This window comes from Bombus terrestris, chromosome 11 (assembly GCF_910591885.1).
Source record: "Bombus terrestris chromosome 11, iyBomTerr1.2, whole genome shotgun sequence".
In the NCBI taxonomy this organism is placed as follows: domain Eukaryota; kingdom Metazoa; phylum Arthropoda; class Insecta; order Hymenoptera; family Apidae; genus Bombus; species Bombus terrestris.
The window spans coordinates 18,629,163-18,650,755 of NC_063279.1; the positions used below are offsets into that span (position 1 = coordinate 18,629,163).

The 21,593-nt window shown below is 41.0% G+C and overlaps 3 protein-coding genes across 12 annotated transcripts in view; 1 reads left to right on the plus strand and 2 right to left on the minus strand.

Annotated features, from left to right (window-relative positions):
- Positions 1 to 13,693, minus strand: part of LOC100645803 (nuclear factor 1 X-type) — a 65,918-nt gene extending 52,225 nt beyond the window's left edge. For 6 of the 8 annotated variants that reach the window (XM_012314406.3, XM_012314405.3, XM_012314401.3 and 3 more), the window contains exons 1-2: positions 12,187 to 13,693; positions 1,731 to 1,886 (exon numbers count right to left, since the gene is read on the minus strand). In XM_012314406.3, coding sequence (XP_012169796.2) covers positions 1,731 to 1,886; positions 12,187 to 12,267 — 237 coding nt within the window. In that variant the 5' untranslated portion in view covers positions 12,268 to 13,693. Of the gene's footprint in view, positions 1 to 1,730; positions 1,887 to 3,789; positions 4,258 to 6,156; positions 6,765 to 12,186 lie in introns of those variants that run through there. The other 2 variants (XM_012314404.3, XM_003399353.4) reach the window with 2 other exon arrangements.
- Positions 13,694 to 16,608: 2,915 nt separating this feature from the next.
- LOC100646001 (actin-related protein 2/3 complex subunit 4) lies at positions 16,609 to 18,256 on the minus strand. Its single transcript, XM_003399355.4, has 4 exons — positions 18,054 to 18,256; positions 17,453 to 17,779; positions 17,203 to 17,373; positions 16,609 to 17,131 (listed from the first exon to the last, which is right to left on the minus strand). The coding sequence occupies exons 1-4, from the start codon at positions 18,054 to 18,056 to the stop codon at positions 17,126 to 17,128; spliced, it is 507 nt and encodes a 168-aa protein (XP_003399403.1). The 5' UTR covers positions 18,057 to 18,256; the 3' UTR covers positions 16,609 to 17,125.
- A 682-nt stretch (positions 18,257 to 18,938) lies between these two features.
- LOC100646121 (nuclear pore complex protein DDB_G0274915) lies at positions 18,939 to 21,559 on the plus strand. 3 transcript variants are annotated; one of them, XM_012314409.3, is made up of 6 exons: positions 18,949 to 19,211; positions 19,293 to 19,338; positions 19,411 to 19,582; positions 19,660 to 19,746; positions 19,815 to 20,049; positions 20,152 to 21,559. In XM_012314409.3, the coding sequence occupies exons 1-6, from the start codon at positions 19,133 to 19,135 to the stop codon at positions 21,309 to 21,311; spliced, it is 1,779 nt and encodes a 592-aa protein (XP_012169799.1). In that variant the 5' UTR covers positions 18,949 to 19,132; the 3' UTR covers positions 21,312 to 21,559. The 3 variants fall into 3 exon arrangements, with proteins under 3 accessions (XP_003399404.1, XP_012169799.1, XP_012169800.1); XM_003399356.4 differs by having other exon boundaries at positions 18,939 to 19,211; positions 19,815 to 21,559; XM_012314410.3 differs by having other exon boundaries at positions 19,115 to 19,211; positions 19,487 to 19,582; positions 19,815 to 21,559.
- Positions 21,560 to 21,593: the final 34 nt, after the last annotated feature.

Here is a 21,593-nt window from a genome sequence, read left to right on the forward strand (position 1 = left end):
GATAGACGAGAGAAAGAGAGGACCAGCCGAATGTTAGCGGTGCACCGGTCGTTGGGGGTTGGGAGAGAGGCTGGATGGTGGCGAAGGCCGCCACCGGGGGAGAGAAAAAAAAGGACCAAGGGAAAAGATTGCGGTCCGGCCGAAAATTCGAATGTCAATGACTCGTCGAACCGAGCCGACGCGCCAACCTCGCTCGATATCCGGGGTTCACCGACTTCTCTTCCGTTTTTCCTCCCTTCTTCCTCTTCCTTCTTTATTCGCGTTGCTTTCCTTTTTTCAGTTGCCTGTTTGTTCGTTATTTTATTTTCTGCCCCCCTAATTGAACTTTTGTTCGACAGAGTCGAGGTCGATCGGCCTGAACGTTACCTTTTGGGATTATCTGGGGATTCCCGTAGATGCAACCAAGGATTTTGTTGGTATCTTACTGGTCAACCAGTGGCGAAACAAAATATTAGCCTCAGTTGAGAAGCGATGGATTGGGAAATTCGTGAGGTACTTGTGCGTCGAATAGAGTAAACATGTTATTTGTTAGACTTTGCCGCGATTTTATTGGTAAACCGACGTTGAGGCAAAATGCTAGTCTCGTTCGAATATCAGTTCTCTAACTCGATAAAATAAACACAACGAATGTATATCTCGTTTCGTTTAAGGCGAAATAGCCAAATCCAAACTTTCGACTCACCAGTGCCAGCAGATAGTTAAATTCCAGAATGCAAAAGCTTAAATATTCGAACATTCGACGTTGCAGAGAAAAATGTAGCAACGACAACTTCCCAAAAATTAAATAAGCAACGAAGCGTTTCGTGATTCACGCTATGCCTCGTTAATGTCCCTGGTCCCGCGCTAAATCGTTCTATTAATAAAGAGGTTTCCGAGACGAGACGCAGGACGATTGAGAACTACTGGCTTTGAGGCTGAGCGATAGCGCGCGTCACGAGGACGCTTCTGCGCCAGAAATAGGCCGAAACCTCATTATTTTTATTCTTAACCATGAAATTAGCAGGCCGTAGCACACCTCCGTGTCGACGACTAGCTCGGTTTCGTGCAAACGTCCGCTGACATTCGCCGATGAAGAACCTCGCTAGAACTTTTATCGCGTTTCGACCTGGCATATCGATTCGTTATGGCGTGTGCACCTCTGTGTATCGTTTTCATCCACGACTCCCACGTTTGACACCTGAATTTTCTTCCTACCCTTCAAACTAGCGAACTTAAATGCTTCAAAATTTAACGCCTTAATTTGACACCTGGTCAGATTAAAGCGACGATAATTTTTCGTCTCTCGCGTCTTCCCTTTACCAATTTTTACGTGTACAAACTTATTGCTTTCGTATGATACTAGATATAACGTACAAAATTATTCGACTAAAACATCCTATAGGTAAACACACAGCCCATTCTGTATACATATATGTGTAAACATGTGAACCGTTTCAAAACGATATAAAACATTTCTCGCATAATTTACGACCTTAACAACACATTGTTAACGGTATATTGTGAAATAAATCTTATCCTAGTTTCCGCACTTTTTTAGAAAATATGTCAATGCTTATAAAGTATAAAAAAAAAGTCAGTGCTATAAGAGTGTGCTAATATACGAAGTTAACAGATTTAGAAATCTAAAATTCGACATTGACAAATGTATCCGTGTTCTAACATCGTGTTCGACGTCTCGTCTCTATTTACGAAAAGAAAGAAAGAAAGAAAATATCGAAGAAATCACTCACCTGGAGCTCCTCCTTGCACTGACGTTCCTCTTCGAGACTCATCCGTTTCTCGTGTTTCTTGTAGTAACGCCTCTTGGCAGCTTGTAGGTTGAACCACGTGTACGAGAAAGACTTTACGAATGGTAGGAGGGCCTCAATGAATGGATGGAACTCATCCTGCAGGCAGAAACGGTCACAAATTGATTAGCGACGCGTTTGTCCGGTCGAATTCCGCCCGTCGAGAACGAGGGTTATCCTCGAAACCCCTTCGAGCCCAAAGGAAACACGAGCCACCGTCGATGTTTACTCTGTGCGCGCTTCACTCGAAAAAGACGACGGAAGCGTCGTGCAATCGAATTCGAACGAAAACACCACTGGGAAAATAGCTGATTGGTCGTTCAAATTCTGTTTAGACGCGCGATTATTCGAAGCTCTATTCCTTAGGACTCACGGTGGATTTAAAGAATAGTAACAGCAATAGTGACGGATGTCCGATTTGCAATTGTATTCTTCTTAAGTATTTTTCTTGTTCTTTTTTTTTTTTTTGTTTTTATTTTCTTGTAGAATTGTTGAGAAACGAATATCCGTATGATTGGAAGCTAAGTTAGAGTGGATCATAGGGATTAGTCTCGTAAAAAAAGTGCCCTCCCGTTCTCGGATGAAATGGTTTATAAGCTTGTTATTTGTATATAATCGTGCAAGGATGGTGCAAATTTTTGAACTAGCTTTCATGCAATTCAATTCGATTCACAATGGTCTCAAAAGTTCAGTCTCGTAATTTATAAATAATTCCTAAATATCCTATTCGTTTAATATCCAGAACCTGATCTAACAAAACTATCATGCAGCGAAGATTTGGAAAATAAAAACTTTCAGTGAAAAAGCTGAAGTAGACAAATTGTTCGAATTCTTATTCCAACGAGAGATAAGAGAGAGGAAAAAGTCGCGGACATCCTGAGGAAACCTGGCCCTTATCTGCACTTCGAACTGTTCCGGAATGAAGACACGGTCGAACCTTCGTTTCCGGTTGACGGGGCGACAGGGAGAACCGGGAAAAGAGGGAGATCGATTATTGGTCGAGAAATCGACGGCGTTTGCCTTTGTCAGGCAAATGCGATTTCTCGTATAGAATCCCGCGATTCACGCTTCAAGAGGATGTAAACATCGTTCTAGAGAGATGAATTTTCGATGATTTTTCCGCCGAGATGAAAACCCTGCTCGATGGAATATTTGTCGGCAGAACAATATCGCGTACCTGCAATCTCATCTTCTACTCTTTAGACATATTCTTGCGCACGAGAAAGGGTCTTATTGAACGATAGGAATTTGCATGTTGATTGAGTGGTACGCTAATGACGTGTGGTTGAAAAATTGTTGGAGTGTAACATAGGGGAAGATATAATTTAAGATTGAGAAGAGAAAGTTGAAATTTTACAAATAAGATATGATCTATGTATAACCAGTCTGTCATTACGTAAAAGAAACGTGATAGGTAGTTTTACGTGCATTATTTACTGAACATTAACAAGACAATACGTTCGTCTGTATATTTTAGTAACATATCGAAAATAACTTTAGTGATTTTTTCGAAATATGAGTCATTCCACGATCACATTGATCATCTCTATGAATTAACAAAAAATCGAGTTTGACAATCTGCCCTGTGACAAACCCTGAAAATCGTCCATTAAGAAATCCTTGTTGTAAAATTTTGAATCATAAAGATAATATCTTTCATTTCAAATTCTTATCTTTCAGGCTTCTTAAAACGATCAACGATCGTAAGAAATCTCGGTCATACTTCGGAACTTTCGTAAAGTTAACCTACCATTGCTATGATCTTATTCAGAAGTCTAATCCGATGAAAAGAGGCGAGGGGAAGAGGAAGGCACAAGCATAAATCGAAAAGAACACGTTACAGTTTATATCGAGCTATCGTCCGTGCTATCGCGGCTCACCGATAAAGAATACAAAACCGCAGAATCGAAACTATGCGACGATGCGATACGTCAGAGGAAAGGCGAAGGGACGAGGAAGAACACGAGGCTGGCCTTTGGAACAAGCGTCAAACGACACGAACCATCGAGTATTCGCAAGCACTGCGGCTGCTGTGGCACACTACCGTCTGTCTGTCCCTCCTGCAGTCCGGCTGTCAGAAGCACCGATTTTCGCAATAACAACCGTCAGGCTCGTAATACTCCTCCGCCACCCTGTCGCAGATTGATCGTGGCCTCATCTGCACCACCTCTCCGACGACTTTCTTCTCCTCCTCCTTTCACCTGGGATCAACGAACCGACCTTATGGTCAATTTCAATCTCTTTATTTCTTTCTATCTTTGAACTTATTTGGTGGATGTTCTTCTCGCAAGATTTTTTTTCCAACTATCTTGAGGAGGTCTCTTCCTGGTTGCGTCTCGTTAGCATGCTCGAGCAAGCAGAGAGGTAAAGGGTTTCTCCTCCGTTGTCTGCGTTCTCTCGAGGATTTATTGGCTTCCTCGAGGGAGACGATGTCTAGCGGGAGAAGCTTCAATCTTCCAATGGGTTTCTGCTGCGGGAAAACGGACCATGGTTTTGTGGTGGTTTGATCGGTCTCGAGTTCGGGACGATCGGTGGCGACTAATAAGGGAATTCGATCGTGGCTAACAATTCTTTATATTTTTCATCTACACTGCTCAAAACAATCGGAACAAGAATCGAATCGGAATTCATTAGAAGCAAAAGGTAGTATGAACCGGTTCTATTACACCCGTCGACCGAATAAAAACGAAGAATTATTAAAAATAAAGTAAGTATAGAAATAAGGAACGACCTGAAGACCTGAAAACGATCCTTCAGTTGTTTCAAGCAGTGTATCTCTCCTGTAGGCCAATTTCATAGCTAAACAAAACGCTTAATCCTAACAAATTTCATTGCACGTTGGTGTCACAAATCGTATACGAAGTAACTCGAAACTCGCAATACGTTGTTTTTACGTTTTCCCCTTTTGCAAGATGATACCCTCAGATACTTAAATTTCCAAGGTTATCTGCTTCCTCCTCAAATAAGATTTTCTTCGATCCATAAATTTTGTACCGAAAACTGGAAGAAAAATCGGAATATGTAACCCGTGGAAGAACAGAGGAAGATTTTCGCGGCGCAAGCCCGCTTTGTCACCGAATCTCGCCTGTCCGCGCGCCCTCGCGTCTATCTATAAGACACGTCGTTATTTTCGGAACGCGAACGAAAATCAAAGACATTAAGGAGGCGCACGGTGACGCTGTACGCGTCGTCATCGCGGAAAAGACCGGGGGAGGACAAGGACGCGGGCGAAGGGGACGTCAACGTGCGATTTGCCCGGGTTTCTCGGGGGTTGATGAACCGCACGGATACATCTCGCGAGAACGAACGCCGAGGATCCAACATTTCGATGTCGAATATCTTTCTCAGTGAAACGATCCTTTCGATCAATCTGAAAAAATGTTTAGATTGTAAAATGAAGTAAAAACTTTGGAATTTGTGGAATAGATAATAAAGTATTTAAGGGATTAAGGGATTCATTAATAATAAGATTTAGGCTCATTTTGAATTTGTGAATTAGTCAGCAATTAATAAATAATAGATTTGCAGTTAAATGTTATTAGCAAATTTATATTATGTCTAGAAAAACTTCTAAACTCGATGAAAGTATTACTCTAGGTAATTAAGGAATGATCGATCAACGCTTCGTTTAGGGAATGATTGATCGATGACGTAAAATGATAAACTACGAGCTAATTGATGGTAATTTATTAGAGCAAGTGTGAAGGTTTAGAAATGTCTAGAACAATCCGTGAAATATATTCTACCGAAGATGATGAAAATAAAGTTAAATAAAGATGCATCGCACGCGGTGTCTGGACTTCTATAACGCGAAATGGATCCAAGAAACCGGGTTCCGAAGGGTGAAGAGGGATCTGGGCGAGCGCACGTGTCGCGGGAAACTTCTATTTGTACGGCGAGTTTTGGTGCGTAGTTGTCGGTAATAAATCGACACGGATTCTGCGCGTCTGCGCTTGTTTATCGCGACGCATCGACGTGGAATACGTTTCTTCTACGATCTTTGGCCACGCCAACGTCGAAAAATATAAGCAGTCATTTTCGCTTCCATTAAAAAAGGGACACCAGAAATTCTATACGAGAACACCTATCGAAGAGACAGAATGAAAAAACAAACAGACCGCTATCCCATAAAAGTTAATTGAAAAATAAAATCAAATTCCAATTCCAAATATTAAGAACATAAAAAAGTCACAATTGAAGGTTTCGAAATTGAACCACCAGTTATGTCATTGCACTGTTGCGCTGTAGTGCCTACAAACTCAAACAATTAACCACGATCGAGACCCAACATGGAGATCGGTTTTCTATCACGAAAACATTCCAAATGCTTGAAAGCCACCGACGCCCGAGTAATCTCTCAAATACTTACAAGAACTACGCGTTTGGACCACTTTGAGAAACCGACAAGCCAATCACCCCGCGCAGAGAATCAAAGATTCTCGCTAGAAACGATTCACCCGACGATCGACACGCTGCTTTCTAACGACCACGAGATCAGCTGATCCTCCTCCAAGGAGCCAATCAGTCTGGAGTTGATCACCGACGCGCTTCTATCACCGTGATGACCGATTGTTTAAATATATCGAATCGATACCGAACGACACTGATCCACTCCGGTTGCCTACCAAACCACCGTCGCTTCACTGATGTACCCTCTTCGAATCCACGAAAACCGTTCGATCGTAATTCCACGATCGAGATCGATAGAGCCAATGCGAGAACGATTTACGAAACACGATTCGCCGTAAACGGAGAACAAAAATGGCGAGGCAGAGAACGAGAACGCGCGCGAACGTAGAGAAACGAAACGAGAATCGTCGGAGCACGGATTGTGGCTGATCGCGGATTCACCGTGCGAGGGAGAGACGTAGGAAAGACCGTCGACGCCGGAACGACGGGTACGACGTCGGTCGTCGCGACGACACTGAGACGCCGGTCGTCGAGACGCGCGTATCTAGACGCGCGCCGAAGGCACCGCGCGGCGGCCAGGTACGGCACCCCAAACAGTTATTAATAGCCTCTGTCCTAGCTTACTAGATTTGCCCTCGAACCGACGCAACTTCCCCTCCCTCCCCTCCCCTCCTCAGCCTCCACACTCCTCCCGCCGTTCTGTGCTACACTTCGGCTCTTCCCCTTAGATCCCCTCCGCCTACCGAGTTTCCCATCCCCCCGACGCCCCTCTTCCATGCTTTGCATCTCTTGCTGTCTCTCTCTCTCACACACACACACTCTTCCTGTCTTTCTATCGCGATCCTTTTGCCACTTTGCTGGATCGAAGCTATGGTCTTCCTTTTCTCGATTTTTTAAACGGTTTTCGCCCTTTGCGATCCTACATCGAACTAGACTCGAGATTCTATTTTCCACGATTTATTTTTTTTTTTTTGTTTAGTGTCAACTCTGTCGCGGCCATAGTTATCCTACTAAATATATGTTTAGAATTAAGTAGAATGTTACTCTAATTAGAGAGACGAGTCATAAAATAGCAGGGAAATTTTAGCACATTCGTATTGTATAATTCTAACGCTCTCGTCTGTAGATGCAAAACGATTAATTTTATATCCGAAGCAAATATCGTACGTATATTGGGTTCAGTAGTCCGCAGATTTGCAATTTGAAATTAAAATCGGAATTAAAATTAATCCTTGATACTCGTACGCTCTGCCTTCGTTGTATTCAATCTTCGATCCACGGATACGATTCCGCATTATAAGTCAAAGCATCGAGGAGAGCAATTGAAGATTTCAATTTGACATTTCGAAACAGAATGGTAATAATAATATTTGCACGTCTAACTGTTGTCTATGAAATTCAATTTTCGTTTCGTTTCAAGTTTCGTATTAAAAGAGAAAGGGTTTTAATGGTAATTTACGAGAGAAATGTCTATGTTCGATCGGCGAGGATAAAAATTTACACTGCGACAGCAGGCGCTAGTGTCTAACAAGGGAAGTCCCGCGGGACGATGGGCAAATTGCGTGAAACTCGAGGAAGAAGGCCGGGCAAAATTGATTCTTGCCACGTTCCAATTCCCCACGGAGCTTCCTGTCCTAGCCGCCGCTGCTTTCCGCGTCAATAAACCCGCGAAAAAACAATGGAACTGATTTTTGGAAGCGCTAAAAATAGTAGGCGCACCGAGAAGCCCGATTCCGCGAAAATTTTTCTCTAACTCTTCCGAAAGGCGTGCACCGACTGCCGAATCAGAAGATACCAAAAACAGATAAAAACGAACAAAATACTTTGGACATCGTGCAAATCCCCTAAAAATTAATCCATTTGAATTTTCACGAATTTTTTGGAAAGGCGATAAATGATGAACGAAAAATTAACTTGTAAGATTCTTTTTTAGCGATAAGTATGAAAGAAATATCAAAGACTTAAACAAGTCATGACACAATCGCTATATCTTGTTCAAAAATCTCTACTCTCACCCTCTTACAAAATATATTAGATCGTCCCAAAAATTTCTTTCGCTTTCTAAGGAAATAATAGATGCACAACATCTTTTGTTTTATATTATTTTATTAAATTATGTATGATCAATTTTGTTCTGTTTGAACAAAATGCATCTATTATTTTCTTATAAAACGGAAGAAACTTTTGGGTCAACCTAATACAAAAAATAATCCTACCTAACTTACTATCCTCGAAACCACTAACATCCTAATACTACGACCAATACTTCTATCTAAATTTACAAACAAGAGAAACTAAATCAGGCTTATAATTCTAAAACCGCGGTAAATCCTTTATCCACGAAACTATATTCAAAACTTCCCATAACCTAACGTAAAAACTTTAGCAATCTCCGCACCCTTAGGGATTAAACGATCAAACACACTCGAAGAAATGCGTGCAACTACCACTCTGAAACGACTCCCTTGAAATACAAGGGCGCAGTTCTTGTCAGAAGGAGTTAAAGGTCCGCAGTAAGAAACCAACGGACGTTTCACGTTGGTAGGTGCATGTTGTCGCCGGGCCGCGTGGCTTGTAACCGGGAGGACCAGTAAAAGAGCAGGGTTGAGAGGAAAAAGACGTGCAGAGGGTGGCGATCGATAGCCAAACTCCTCGTCTGTACGTAAGATAGACTTCCTCCTTCCTCTACACTACTGTTCAAAAGTTTCTGGACACTTACTTACTTTTGTTAGACAACTATAGATTATAATCGCATTACGGCGATATTATCATCCATAATCATTAAACTACGAACGTTTCGAACCGCCCAATAGCTAAACCGATCGACACAGTCAATATCGATTATTTGATTTTTGAAAAATTGAAGATTTATACACGCTCATATTCCGATTCTAAGATGAAAAAACTTTCAAAATATAAAAACCGATCTCGGTTTGGTCGAATACTTATGAACGGCAGTGTACCCTCTAGCTCTTCTCCTTTTTCCTCTTTTTCTCGCAAGCAGATAAGAAGACACGCGTTATGCATGGACTCTGACTCGCTTTCGTGATTCCTGATACTGGAAACTGCCGTTTGCAACGAGTAGCCGATATTTGCGCGAGATAAGACGGATTGCCTGAGAGCTGGTAGTAAAACGGAAAGAGGGCAACCCTTTGATCAGAGGAAGCGACTGTTGTCGGATGGGAAAATCCTTGGCTTTTGAGGTTGTTGAACAAGTTGGATTTTCACAGGTGCTACGGTTGAGGTGGTTGTAGAGAATTCCTAGATTTTGAAGTGGGTTAGGATGGTTTCGTCTAATAGTCAGAACGTTTGGTGATGGAGATAAGCTTTTAAGCGAAAGGTTTATTCGAGATAGATTTCGATATTTTGTGGACGATGTTTGGTAGTTTAGAAAAAGTTATACCGATCACTTTTCCCGAATCTTTTTGTATTTCGAAGCAAGAACGCTTAAACAAATTACCGTATAAGAAGAAGAAAGCTAGCAAAAAAATAAAACAGATTATTCCTTCGGAATTCGTTGGTCCGATGTAATCAGATAATAATCCTCACATTCTAACAAAGAAATTTAAGAGTATTGCTCCATGTGATATTTAGATAGATCTCTGGATAGATCACTAAAGAATTAAATGTTAATTTAATACCGATATTAAAAGATTGGAATTGATTGACTTGGCTTTCGGGCAACTCCATTTATTGAATGATTTCCACCAAATCAAGATACTCAGAAATGTGTTCGTCACGTGACAAGCGATTTCTTCGTAGATTTCCTCTGTGATTCGCAAGGGTGATACACACGATGCAACGTATCAAGCCGCACACCATCCAAAGTAAATATCGTGTTCGCCACACTAATGACTGTTTTAAGTTTGCTGGAGACGAGCACGCGGACAACGAACCTTCTCCAGTTATATCCACGCGACATTTCACCGCCAAAGTGGGCTACGAGATTTCCATTGCCACCGCAAAAGGGATCGCAAACTCTCTACCAAACTCTCTGGTCAAATCATTAGCGATTGAGTGATTGAGAAATAGGTGTTTAAGAGGTTTCACTAATTCTAGTCGGGTATAGAAATGCGTAGATTTTCCTCTATGTCTTTCTACGTTCCGTAATTTGTACAGAGAAAAATTAACCGTACTAGATATTGAACATTTTAAAAAATATATGTCATAATAATATGTATTATTTCATTTCGATACTTTTCAAATAACTGAAAAAGTTGCGGTAAAAAAACAAAGATAATGTAATTGGAGACCTAAAGGTTAAGAATTCTATGCTCCACCGTTCTTCAACCAAACATTACTTAGACAGCATCCCCATAAACTTCTAAATAAAACATAATATTCCCTAACAAGCTGAACATAAATTCATTCTCCCAAACATAAAACGAAGAATAAATGGAAAACTCTGAGCATCCAGGAGATCATTCCCTACCGTCGCTAAGAAAGAAGAGCGAGATCAAACTCGAAGGGTAAACTATACAACTACGGCACGACGTAAACGGATAAAAGCAAATGCAATCTAAATATAAAAAATCAGAGTGGACATAGAGAGCATGTGACGCGGAGCTGTAGTCGCGTTACGTAAGAACCGTCATTATCGGGTATAAATAGGCGTTTCCTTACATAATTACAACGTTTCGCGGGCCACGAAAACGAAAGCCGCATTGCTGAAAATCAGCTGACGAGAAGAGACATCGAGAACGAAACCGAACGACGATCGGGATATGACAGGCACGAATATGGATCGCGTGTGCGCCACACGATCCACTATGTGTTTATACGCGCGGAAGCTATTTATGCGTCGCGACGCTTCGCATCGCGTTGCATCTAACCATTTCTACCCTCATTACGACCGTTACGAACCTCACCCTATCGATTAAACCTATTCCACGACAACTTCTTTCCTAGCTCCTGCACTTCTTCCATCTTCCTGACTTTCGTGTCCTAACTTTGCTCCTGTTTTAACAAACAGAAGAACCTTTAACTTTCCTGTAAGAAAAACTTTGACGTAAAATCGAAACGATAAATCACAGGTATCGGCAACGATACCTCCGTATCCTTCTTGAACTTAAAACCTCTTTAACGACGGACAAACGCGATTAGGGCAAAAAGGGCCGAAAGAATGTAACAGAGTTAAACTTTGAGTTCTCGAGATAACGAAGAACGATTACGTAATTTTTAGATAGCTCGTGTCAGACAGATCATTCGTCACGTTTTTCTCCGCTCGATGGAGGACAATATCCGATCTATTCGACGAAACGCAGGTTCACGATGCACTTGTTCGACGAGTGAATCACAAACACAACGAATTTCTGCGAAAATCACCGTAATCGCGAACTCTCCAAGCAAAACACTCGTGTTTACGTCTGTCCGCGAACGATCGGGAGAAGGAACTCGACGCTGGTGCACGCGAGTTGCACGTGTTCTCCCGTCTTTCAACCCTTTCTTCTAATTCTCGTCCCTCGCCGACGAAAACAAGAGGAAACTGAAATAACCTTCGATACTGTCTAAAACAAAGCTCCCTTACAGATAAGACGGAGAATTAAGGAACATTATAAACTAGTATTTTCCTATCGAAGAGGAACAAAGAAATCGGAGAAACGACAAAAAATTCGAAAGAACAATCCTTCGTTCTGAACACGAGATCGTGATTTTCGTGATCGTGATTGCCACGACTATTTGCTCATTCCAAACAAAACTCCACCAAAATCACTCACGGGAATACACGGTCTCACCAAAGAACGCAATATTGGGAAGCGTGAAAGCATGGCACATTCAACTTAATCAAATAAAAGCATGAGCGTGGCACAGCGCGTCAGGCACATCCCCCGAGCATCCTATCAATCGTCAACCGAATAGAAAGCACAACTAAGCCAAAAGAAAGCTCGTAAAACTTTCTAAAGGAGCACTCTGTTTACAAATCTCCGATCCGGTAAATAGACGCGATAAACGAGATATGTATGTATATTGAAGATATTTTTCAAGGCACCTGTCCTACGGAAGGGGCCTGCAGGTAAGTCGAGACATCCGGTTCCACCATGCAGCTCCTCAGTGTGTCCGGGATGAACATGAGTAGCTGGGACGTCGGCTGTGGTACAGGCTGAAGCCGGCTCGCAGCGCGCTCCTCTAGCGAGCCTGTGCTCGCCAGTAGCGTCGTCCCGACGCCGCGCGACGCCGACGATCGCCGCCGTGGGACGCTGGTGCTCCAGCTGGTCGGCCAGCCGCTCCGCGTCCACGGAAAGTACGTGGTCTGGACCAGCTTTCCGCTGTCTCGACTACACCTCGACTACGTTCCAACTAAGGCGGAAGACAACGGGATTCTTCAAAGAAATCAAGACTTGCGAGATCTTCAAAAGGTCGAATCGCGAACCGCTATTCTTTGAGATGGTCCAGATACCAGTAAACTCGGTGAACGGTCTTTCTCTGGGTTTCTGTGGCGGAAGTGATGTCGGTCGAGCCGTCTCCGCCGTTAGACAGCCGGCACCGTGGTGCTCGAGGCAACCACCAGGTGTTTTCTTCTGTTGACCGCGCGCGACCGCGCAATTATTCGTGTCGTACTCGATGTCGTCCCTTTGCGCGGATAATGAACCGATCTTGTTCACAGTGTCGTTGTAGTTGTGATTGTTGTTGATATTGATGATGATAATGATATTATTGTTGTTGTTGTTGTTGTTGTTGTCGTAGTCGTTGCAGTTAGTGTCGTTGGTTATCTGGCTGTTGTTACTGAACCGTCGGCTGTCGGGTGGTGGTGGAACACCGCACCCAGGCACACGCATCCTATCTAACCACGAGCCACAACTCCTAACTCTCGACTTTAGGCCCTCTCTGTATTCTCTCGTGGCACGCAAGACACGGGGCTCGCTCGTTTGCTCTCTCTCACTGTCCTTCTATCCCTCTCTACCCCCTTTGCTCCGGTTCCCTCCACCCACCCAGCCTTCTATGTATATCTTTCTCTATTCGTTTCAGTTCGGTATGATACTCTCTCTTTCTCTCCTCGTTTCTTTCCTCCGTTTACCCCTCTCGCAACCTCCCCACCTCTTCTTCGTCGCCCTACCCTGCTCCCTCTGCTTGCAGTCTCTCCCTCTCTCGCGACGCTCTCTCCCTTCCGTCGCGAACAGGCCGGCTAACCCTTACGGACCGTCTATTCGTCTCTCCTCCTCTCTATTCTCCCTCCCGTTTCTTCTCTTTTACTCTTCGCTTCGAAGGGGTTGAACGATTACTAGAATCTTTTTCTCGTAGTCCACCTTTATCTTCGATTTTGTCTCTTACTCGATTTGTATATGTCGTTTTCTTGATTTGACACGTTTTCTGTTTGGTTTTTTCTTGCAAATAAAAGCGTCGAAGAAGAGACGAGAGGAACTACGAGACACGACGTGCGAGAGGATAACGACGAAGAGGATGACGTCGAGGTGCACGAATACGGACGCTCCTCTCTCTCTTCCTCGGCTCCCTGTAGGTTCCCGTTCCCGATCGGGAGGACGCCAGGTCCCAGACTACGCCGACTCCGAGCCACCGGCGCTGCGTCGGCGTCGGCGTCGGCGTAAAAAGTTACGGCTCGAGCGCAAGCTCGCCGGGAGCGCGCCGCGACGCGCCGCGAGGACGCCTCGACGAGTCCGCACGCTGCGAGTAAGTGGGGAGAGGCCACCACGAAAAACAAAGAGGAGAGTTGGTGATCCAACAGAGAGGAGAGATCGACATCACACACCCCATCCCACCCGATCCCACAGAGAGGGAAGAGGGAGGAAGTTATCGCGAGAAGGAGAGGGAACAGCTGATTTCGTGTAAGGAAGGGAGAAGAGGGTGTCGGATAAACAAGGGGAGAGTGGTAGTAAAAGAAGAAGAATTAGAGCGCGAGCTGATAAATAGAAAGGGAGACGACAAATTGAAGGACGGAAACCGGAAGTGGTAGAAGATTGAGTTTAGACGGAGGTCTGCAACAATCGAGTCGAACACGAAAAAAAGAATTTAATGGGGACAACAAAATAAACTCGGATATTTGCGTATTTGTTTGAGAAAATAGTTAAGTGGAAAAAGTTGATCTAGTTCATGACGACATCTATGACAGAATGTTTGGCGAAATAAAATAACAGAAGTTACGTAAAATAAGTCTATGCAGAACAAATACGAATTACATTCACGGAAAAAATAGAAATATATCGGAGAAACCAGAGCAACTCTAGCACGGAACTACATTTAATCAAACTCAGATTAGGGCAAACTTGCCGAAGTAGCTAGGAATATTTACCGAAGGAAGTAGCGAAACATCGTCAAGTAGAATGAGTCTATCCAGTCAGACCACCAAACCTCACAATTTCAACTTATACATATATCAGCAAATAATCATAGAGAAATAAGTTTTAATCCTTTAAAGATCAATGTTTCGTTAACGTGACATTTCATTTGCAATATTTTTTCAGTTATCTTAGCCTATTAAATTCTGTTTTCGAACATTGTAGTTATGAAAATGAATTCTAAAGAATAATCTAATATTCTCTCATCTCTGTTCCTTCTTCCAGGTAAATTTTATAATTTTGATATGATAAACGATTTTTCTTTCTGCCGTGGAGATCTTTCTTAGGTCGCCAGTCTATCTGTCTTGACAAAATGTTGCGTTCACACAACTTTTACCTACTACTTTTCATCTCAATCGTTAATGGATTAATTAAATCATGTAATTTAACAGAGATCGAAACGAAAAAAAGAAAGAAACAAGGTTGAATCGAAAGAGAAAAGGAGTGAGAGAAAGTGAGAAAGAGAAGAAAAGACAGAGTAGGGGGAAGCGAAGGATGAACAAGTAGGAGAAGCTCAGAAGACCCGTAATTCGTAAGCCTCTATTTATCCGGCTCGTTTTCGTTTCTACCTGCCTCTTCCTCGGCACTCTTCTTTGCCAGCTATCTATGCAGCCAGTCCTCTCTTTCTCTGCGTCTCTCTGCGCTGTGTATTTTTGGGCGATCGTTAGGAATTAGCGCTGTGGGACTCGAAGGTCTCCTCTAGCCATAGCTCCTCCCCTTTCTCCGTGATCAACATGGAGAACGGAGGGTATTTCGAGGGGATCAACGTTAACTAATACCCCGATTACACCATATAGAGGCAGAAACGACGCCCCCACGCGATACGGAAGTTTGTCAACAATCTTCCACCCGCGCCACCCCTCAAAAATAGCGACGGCTGGAACGCGGTAATCTCAAAATCGCGGCCAAAGCGAAACGAGATTACGTGCCCCCTTAAAACTACCCTCGCCCAACGCAGAGGAAAAGTTCGTAACTAGTCGTGAGACGACACGGCTTAAAACTTTCGTCTGACTACAGGAGGATTCGGAGGCTGGCCTCTCGTTCACCAGCTTTTGCGGAGATCGTTTTAGCTTTTGGCTGGCTGCAAGATCGTCCATCTACGTTTTACGATTCTTCACGCGGGAAAACTTTATTTTTCTCCATTTTTCGATTCCCCGAGTTTGATTTCTCTATGATCTTTCTTTTCTAAAATATTCTTCGTTCAATTCGACGATAATCGTTTCATGTCGATAACATTAGAAGACAAATGACGCATCTTATTTATTATTCTTCATTTTATATTAATCTTATCGAAGATACTCGCTGATCACTAGTGATGCAGATTTTATGAAAGTTTGTGTCAATTGTTAACCGTTAATTGTTACGTCCAGAAACGACGTCACTTTTACCGTCGCGTGGCGAAGGAAGAAGCGATCGTACCGCGCGAGGAGATCGCCGGTTGGTGGCCGGAAAACTCGCGAACTGCTACTGGTGAATGGTATCGGCGAGCGACTGAGCTCCATCGGGGCACCCTTCCCCGTAGAAAGAGGAGCCGCCGCGAACGTGATGGATTCCACAGTTCGTAGGGGCCCTCGTTCCTTGCTCAACGTGTTGCAGGCTTTAAGGCGCTTTTCGGAAGACGATACGATCTTCTGGCGATAAGTTTTAAAATTAAAGAGATTTAAATTGTTATATAGTTCAGCTTAACAAATTCGTTTTTAGAAGTATCAAAAACCTTAGAAATTTAACTAATAAATATCTTTGAAGTAAAATGTAATTAATAATATAAATATTGAATATTGTCTATATTGTCTATAAATAAGCTTAGAAATATAAAGCCTATAGGTCAACACAGTTGATGCAAAATAATTAGCGATGAATAGCAAATAAATAGTCTAATATCTAATACTATTTTCGAAAATCAAACTTATATGTGTTTGCACTTAAAATACCAAAACTGAAAATTGATACTATACTCTTAGAATTTCATAAATACAAACTTATTACCAAATAATATTTCTTTTTTACAATTACATTACTACATAATAATACATATATTATTATTACTATTATTTAAATAACATTATACACTAGGAGGACTTAATCTTCTGGATGCTGGAGGTACGGGACGATTTACGGCCTTACGATTCTTCTCGTTTATTTGTATTTACATTAGTATTAAATCATATGGATACAGTGTTTCGTAAGATAAATAGAACTTTATAAATGCAAAAAAGAATTGCACGCTTTACTCATACACCACCATTAAGTGTTTCAACTTCCCTCTTTTTGGGAGGAAGAAACGCACGATCGCGAGTATGCTCGCAGTTATCGTTCGCGGACTGCGCGTGCAGAATTTAATACCGTTAAGGTACTTACATGTACATCAGACTTGTTATTCGTTACACACACAGCTGGAGATGACAGTGATTAGTCGATAAATGTATATTCATATTCAAATGAATTTGTTTTCAAAAACGGACGATAGTAGGGATTGGCGTGTCTGGATTAAGGAGCGTTTGGAGTCAATTTAAGATATTAATCCGTTAAAATATCCTCTGGCTATGTATTAACCAGATTGATTTATGGGCACTATTACCTTTAGTGACCTGGCATTTGTGATTATTGCTATGTTGCTAACACGTCGTGTCCGTAAAATTAAAACTGAAATCAAAAGCAATATTTTGACAATTTTCATACATATCTTTCCATCTATTATATCCATAGATACTGACCCTTTTTAGAAATTCTTCTGCACAAATGCGAGCTCTTGCATTCATTGACAATTTCATCTCACTGATCTCTCTGTCAATTTCTTCCATGAAATAAATCACAAAGTCTACGATCTTGTGTTTGTACATTTGCTCTACATGGATGTTTGTAATTAAAAAACTAATATCATAACCCTATAGAATAATGAATATTACAAACATTGATTATTTGTTTCTTGTATTATTAATGTTTGACATATATAATAATATTTACCTCTATTGGCTTTCTCCTGAGAATAATAAAGTGTTCTGCCCTCATTGTCATAAATCTTGTGAAGTTATGACATAGTAGCTTTTCTAGATCATCAGCCTGTTTTACAGCAATACTTATTCTCATACTGTTTATACTTGATTCGATCAATACTTTCTCCTTGTCATTTCTGCTTATTAATATTGGTGTCAGCAGAAGTTCTTTACTAGCTCGCACTTCAACTTCAGGTTTATTATGTTTCTCAACTATTTGAGAGGAGAAGTTCTCTAAACACATAGCAGCAGTAAGTGTTCTCCTCACTGCTGCCAGGTAAGGTTTTAGCGTTCCTGACTGTAACAAACGTATCAACGGTAAGTAACTTGTAAAGTTATTAAAAAATCCAAAAGTCATTGCTAACACATAGACGAAATTTAAGTCTTTTTCATTGCTCAATATAAAATTATATTTGTTATTTAAGTTAGTAATGGTCGAGAAAAAATATATCAAACAGTAAACAGAAATTAGATACGAAGCCATCCGGCTTGACTGATAAAGAATTTTATCATTTCGATAGGCACAAGTTACTATATAACCTATTTCTCGGACATTAAAAAATAGCTCTTACCATTATCCGACTACGGCTATACCGCAGCTAATAACGACACCTCCAACGTAGACTTTAGAAAACAATAAATGCTATCACTTGTAAATTACAAATACATTCTTATAAAACTATGAAATTGTCTCATCACAGATACCGAAATCTAAAATCCGGACGTAACAATGGTGGCAGGCGGTGAGATACGCTGGGGGGGCCATCTCCTTAGGGAGGGGCATCCTCCTATCGCTAATAGTTTCATCTGCTGCCGCTAGATGTCTATGATTTCCTTAGCAATTTTATTTAGTTCACATTTCTACAAATCCAAATTTCAAAATTCTGCTTCTTCCAATTGGAGATGTGTTAATTCTCTTTCTAATGTACACTCCAACAAAAGAATGACTGCATTTTTATATTTTCTTATGTATTTTAAATTTACGAATTCTTACTGAAACAAACGCAGATCGTATCAACAAATTTAATTAAATGTACGATGAATCATCGTGATACTTTTGCACATACGTCTGCATTCCTATAATATGTGTAATTAGATGCGTTAACTGATAACTATTACCTGCTATTGCTAAATTCTATACAATATGAAGAATCAAATGATATTCTTGTCACTAATCAAATAAAATTATCATTCGCTTAAATTGCTCTTTCAAATATTTCTAACTTTTTATTACAGATGTAATGTATATTACTCTTCTGTTAGGATATCAATATCATAAAAGTTTAGGATATTGCAAAGCTCTAACTGATTGTAACCAGAACTAATTGTAACTGATCAACCACGTGGTTGACTATAAAAATTACTAGATTTAAAGGATAAATGCTTTCAATTATAAAAAGTAAACCAGAATTATAGAAATTAACGTTTTACATTCGAATATTTGTCTCCGAAGATTGATATCCTGTATCATGTAGAGAGCTAGGTTTTATAAAATCAGAATTTAAGTTCACAGGTTGAATCGAAATAATCACGTCCTCTGGTGTAGATCACAGAACCAACACTTCAGATTTGTGTGCGTGCATAAGTGAATAGAATTATCGATATCACAAGGAATACACAATAAGATTAAATGGATTGAACCACATGCAAGATGGTTGTTTGTAAATACTATCGACAAGGAAATTGTCGATTTGGACAATATTGTCAATTCGAACATATAAATACTTTTGGTAAGATATAAAGTTTATATGGTACAGAAAATTATACTTTTCTTTCTTTGATGTTTAAACATTTTAAACATCGTTCTATAGGAGGTAATAACAAAGTTGACTCTTACAATGAGGATGAATATATTGCGTAAGTATCATAAAATTATTTAACAAAGAATGCCAAAGTATGGAATTAATTTAATTATTATCGTAAATCAAGCGTGTTGGTTGCAAAAGAAATGCTCAATGCAGAAAGAGGAAGACAATGGTTACTATCATGTTTTGCACCATTTAAGGACAAACCGTGTATTCCTGGCATGGAAGATTTGTCTCCGGAAGAAGTTCGATGGGAGATGTACCAAGCTCAAAATAATGGGATGGTAGATCAGGCAGTTAGTATACATAATTATTTTTGTTTGTTATAAAGTTATGAATTCTTGCAAGATCTGTGTTTTTATATTTCTTTCAGAAATTACATTTCCAACAACTGTGTACAGATATGAAGGCAAAAAGAGAAGCTTTCAAGAATCCTACCCGTGAAACACTAACTAAGCTTGTATGTAACATCATAAAAAATTAATATTGGTCTTTATAAATATAATTCAAAGTATTTTTATCTTCTAGAAAGAGATTTTAGGTACAGGACATAAGAATGCCAGGAATGATAATACATCTGGGAAATCCTCTAGTTTTACTTTTGCAACTCCTCAACTTGGACTTCCAAGCAGTACTCCATCCTCCAATGTATTTGGAAACAAGACATTTGGAACTCAGAGCAATCCATTCAGCGGTGGTTTCCCGCCCACCAGTAATACATCAATCTTTGGGAGAACACCTACAACTTCAAATTCTGTATTTGGTAGTACACCAACTTTTGGCAGTAATTTAGGAGTGTTTGGTGGTGGTACCAGCACTAATACTGTATTTGGTGGGATTACAAACACTTCTACATTTAATGCAGGACAAAACACGCAGACTTTTGGGTCGTCCGGCTCGATTTTTGGCGGTGGAGCTTCCCAACCCGTTTTCGGGCAGCCTAGCATATTCGGAACCGGCAATCCAGTGAACAATGTTTTCGCCAGGCATGAAACGTCCCAGGCGCCCATATCAGTATTCAATAGCGGAGCAACATCTTCTCCCTCTTTATTCAGTGGCACTTCTTCTCAATCTAATGCTTCTGTATTTGCCGGAGCTAAAACTTCTACTGCTAATCTGTTTGGCGGCTCTTCAAATTTGCAGACGACTAACTCCATCTTCGGATCAACTCCATCCACCGGAACCTTCAGTTCAGGCATATTCTCGCAGTCTGAAACACCTGCATTTGGGGGAGCACCAGTATTTGGTGCTTCAGCAACCTTTGGAAACAATCCCAGTTCGATATTTGGCGAGAAACCGGCATTTGGAAATTCTGGTAGTATTTTCGGCGGATCCAATACCACGACACCTGCCTTCAGTTCGGCACAGCCTACAAACGCTTTTGGCGTTACCACTTCTACATCTTCCGTAAATCTATTTGGAAATGCTCAGGGTACCACACCCTCTATGTCCACTTCCAGTACTTCGCCATTTAGCGCAACACCTTCAACAACTACGAGTCCTTTCGCTACCGCAACCTCGCAATTTGAAACCACCAGTACGGCAGTCTTCTCGAAGCCTACGTTTGGGATGGCTACGGAAACTGCGGGTGGCACTTTTGCTACTACAGCTACTTCCTCTAGCACACCGTTTGGTACTACAAATACCGGAGTTACTTTTGGTACACCTAGTACCACCACTTCTCCTTTCACATCGACGATATTTAGCGATATAACGAGCTCACCATTTAGTTCTACGAGCGTTACGTCTACAGCTACAACCACAAATTCGTTTACACCGCAGCAACAACAAATTACTTCCCCATTTGGTACTTTTGCTCAAAATCAAACTTCTAGTACTGCTACGTCTACGCACGAACCGTTTGGAAAATCGACATTCGGAGTAACGCTGACGGCAACCATTATTGACGACAACATTTATTCGTTAGACAATCAACTAACAGACGACGAGAAGAACATGTACATGGCTGAGAAATTTATTTTTGGAAAGATTCCACTGAAGCCGCCTACCAAAGACATTAGATAATGCAGCGTGAAAGTGGTTTAGCTAGGAATATACGCTGTGATACTGGTTTCCTATATTATTCCTTTATAATTGAGATAAATCACAAGATTATAGTAATAAATAATATATATTTACCAACAGTGTGTCAATTTTTATATAAAATTCGATGAAATCCTCTTTTAACGAATTAATGTGAAATAAACTTGACAACGTTTTCAAATTGTAACAAAATATACAATAAAATGCAAAATTTGCGCTGTTACAAGTTATTTGTAAACTCATTTTTAATATCATTTATCATTC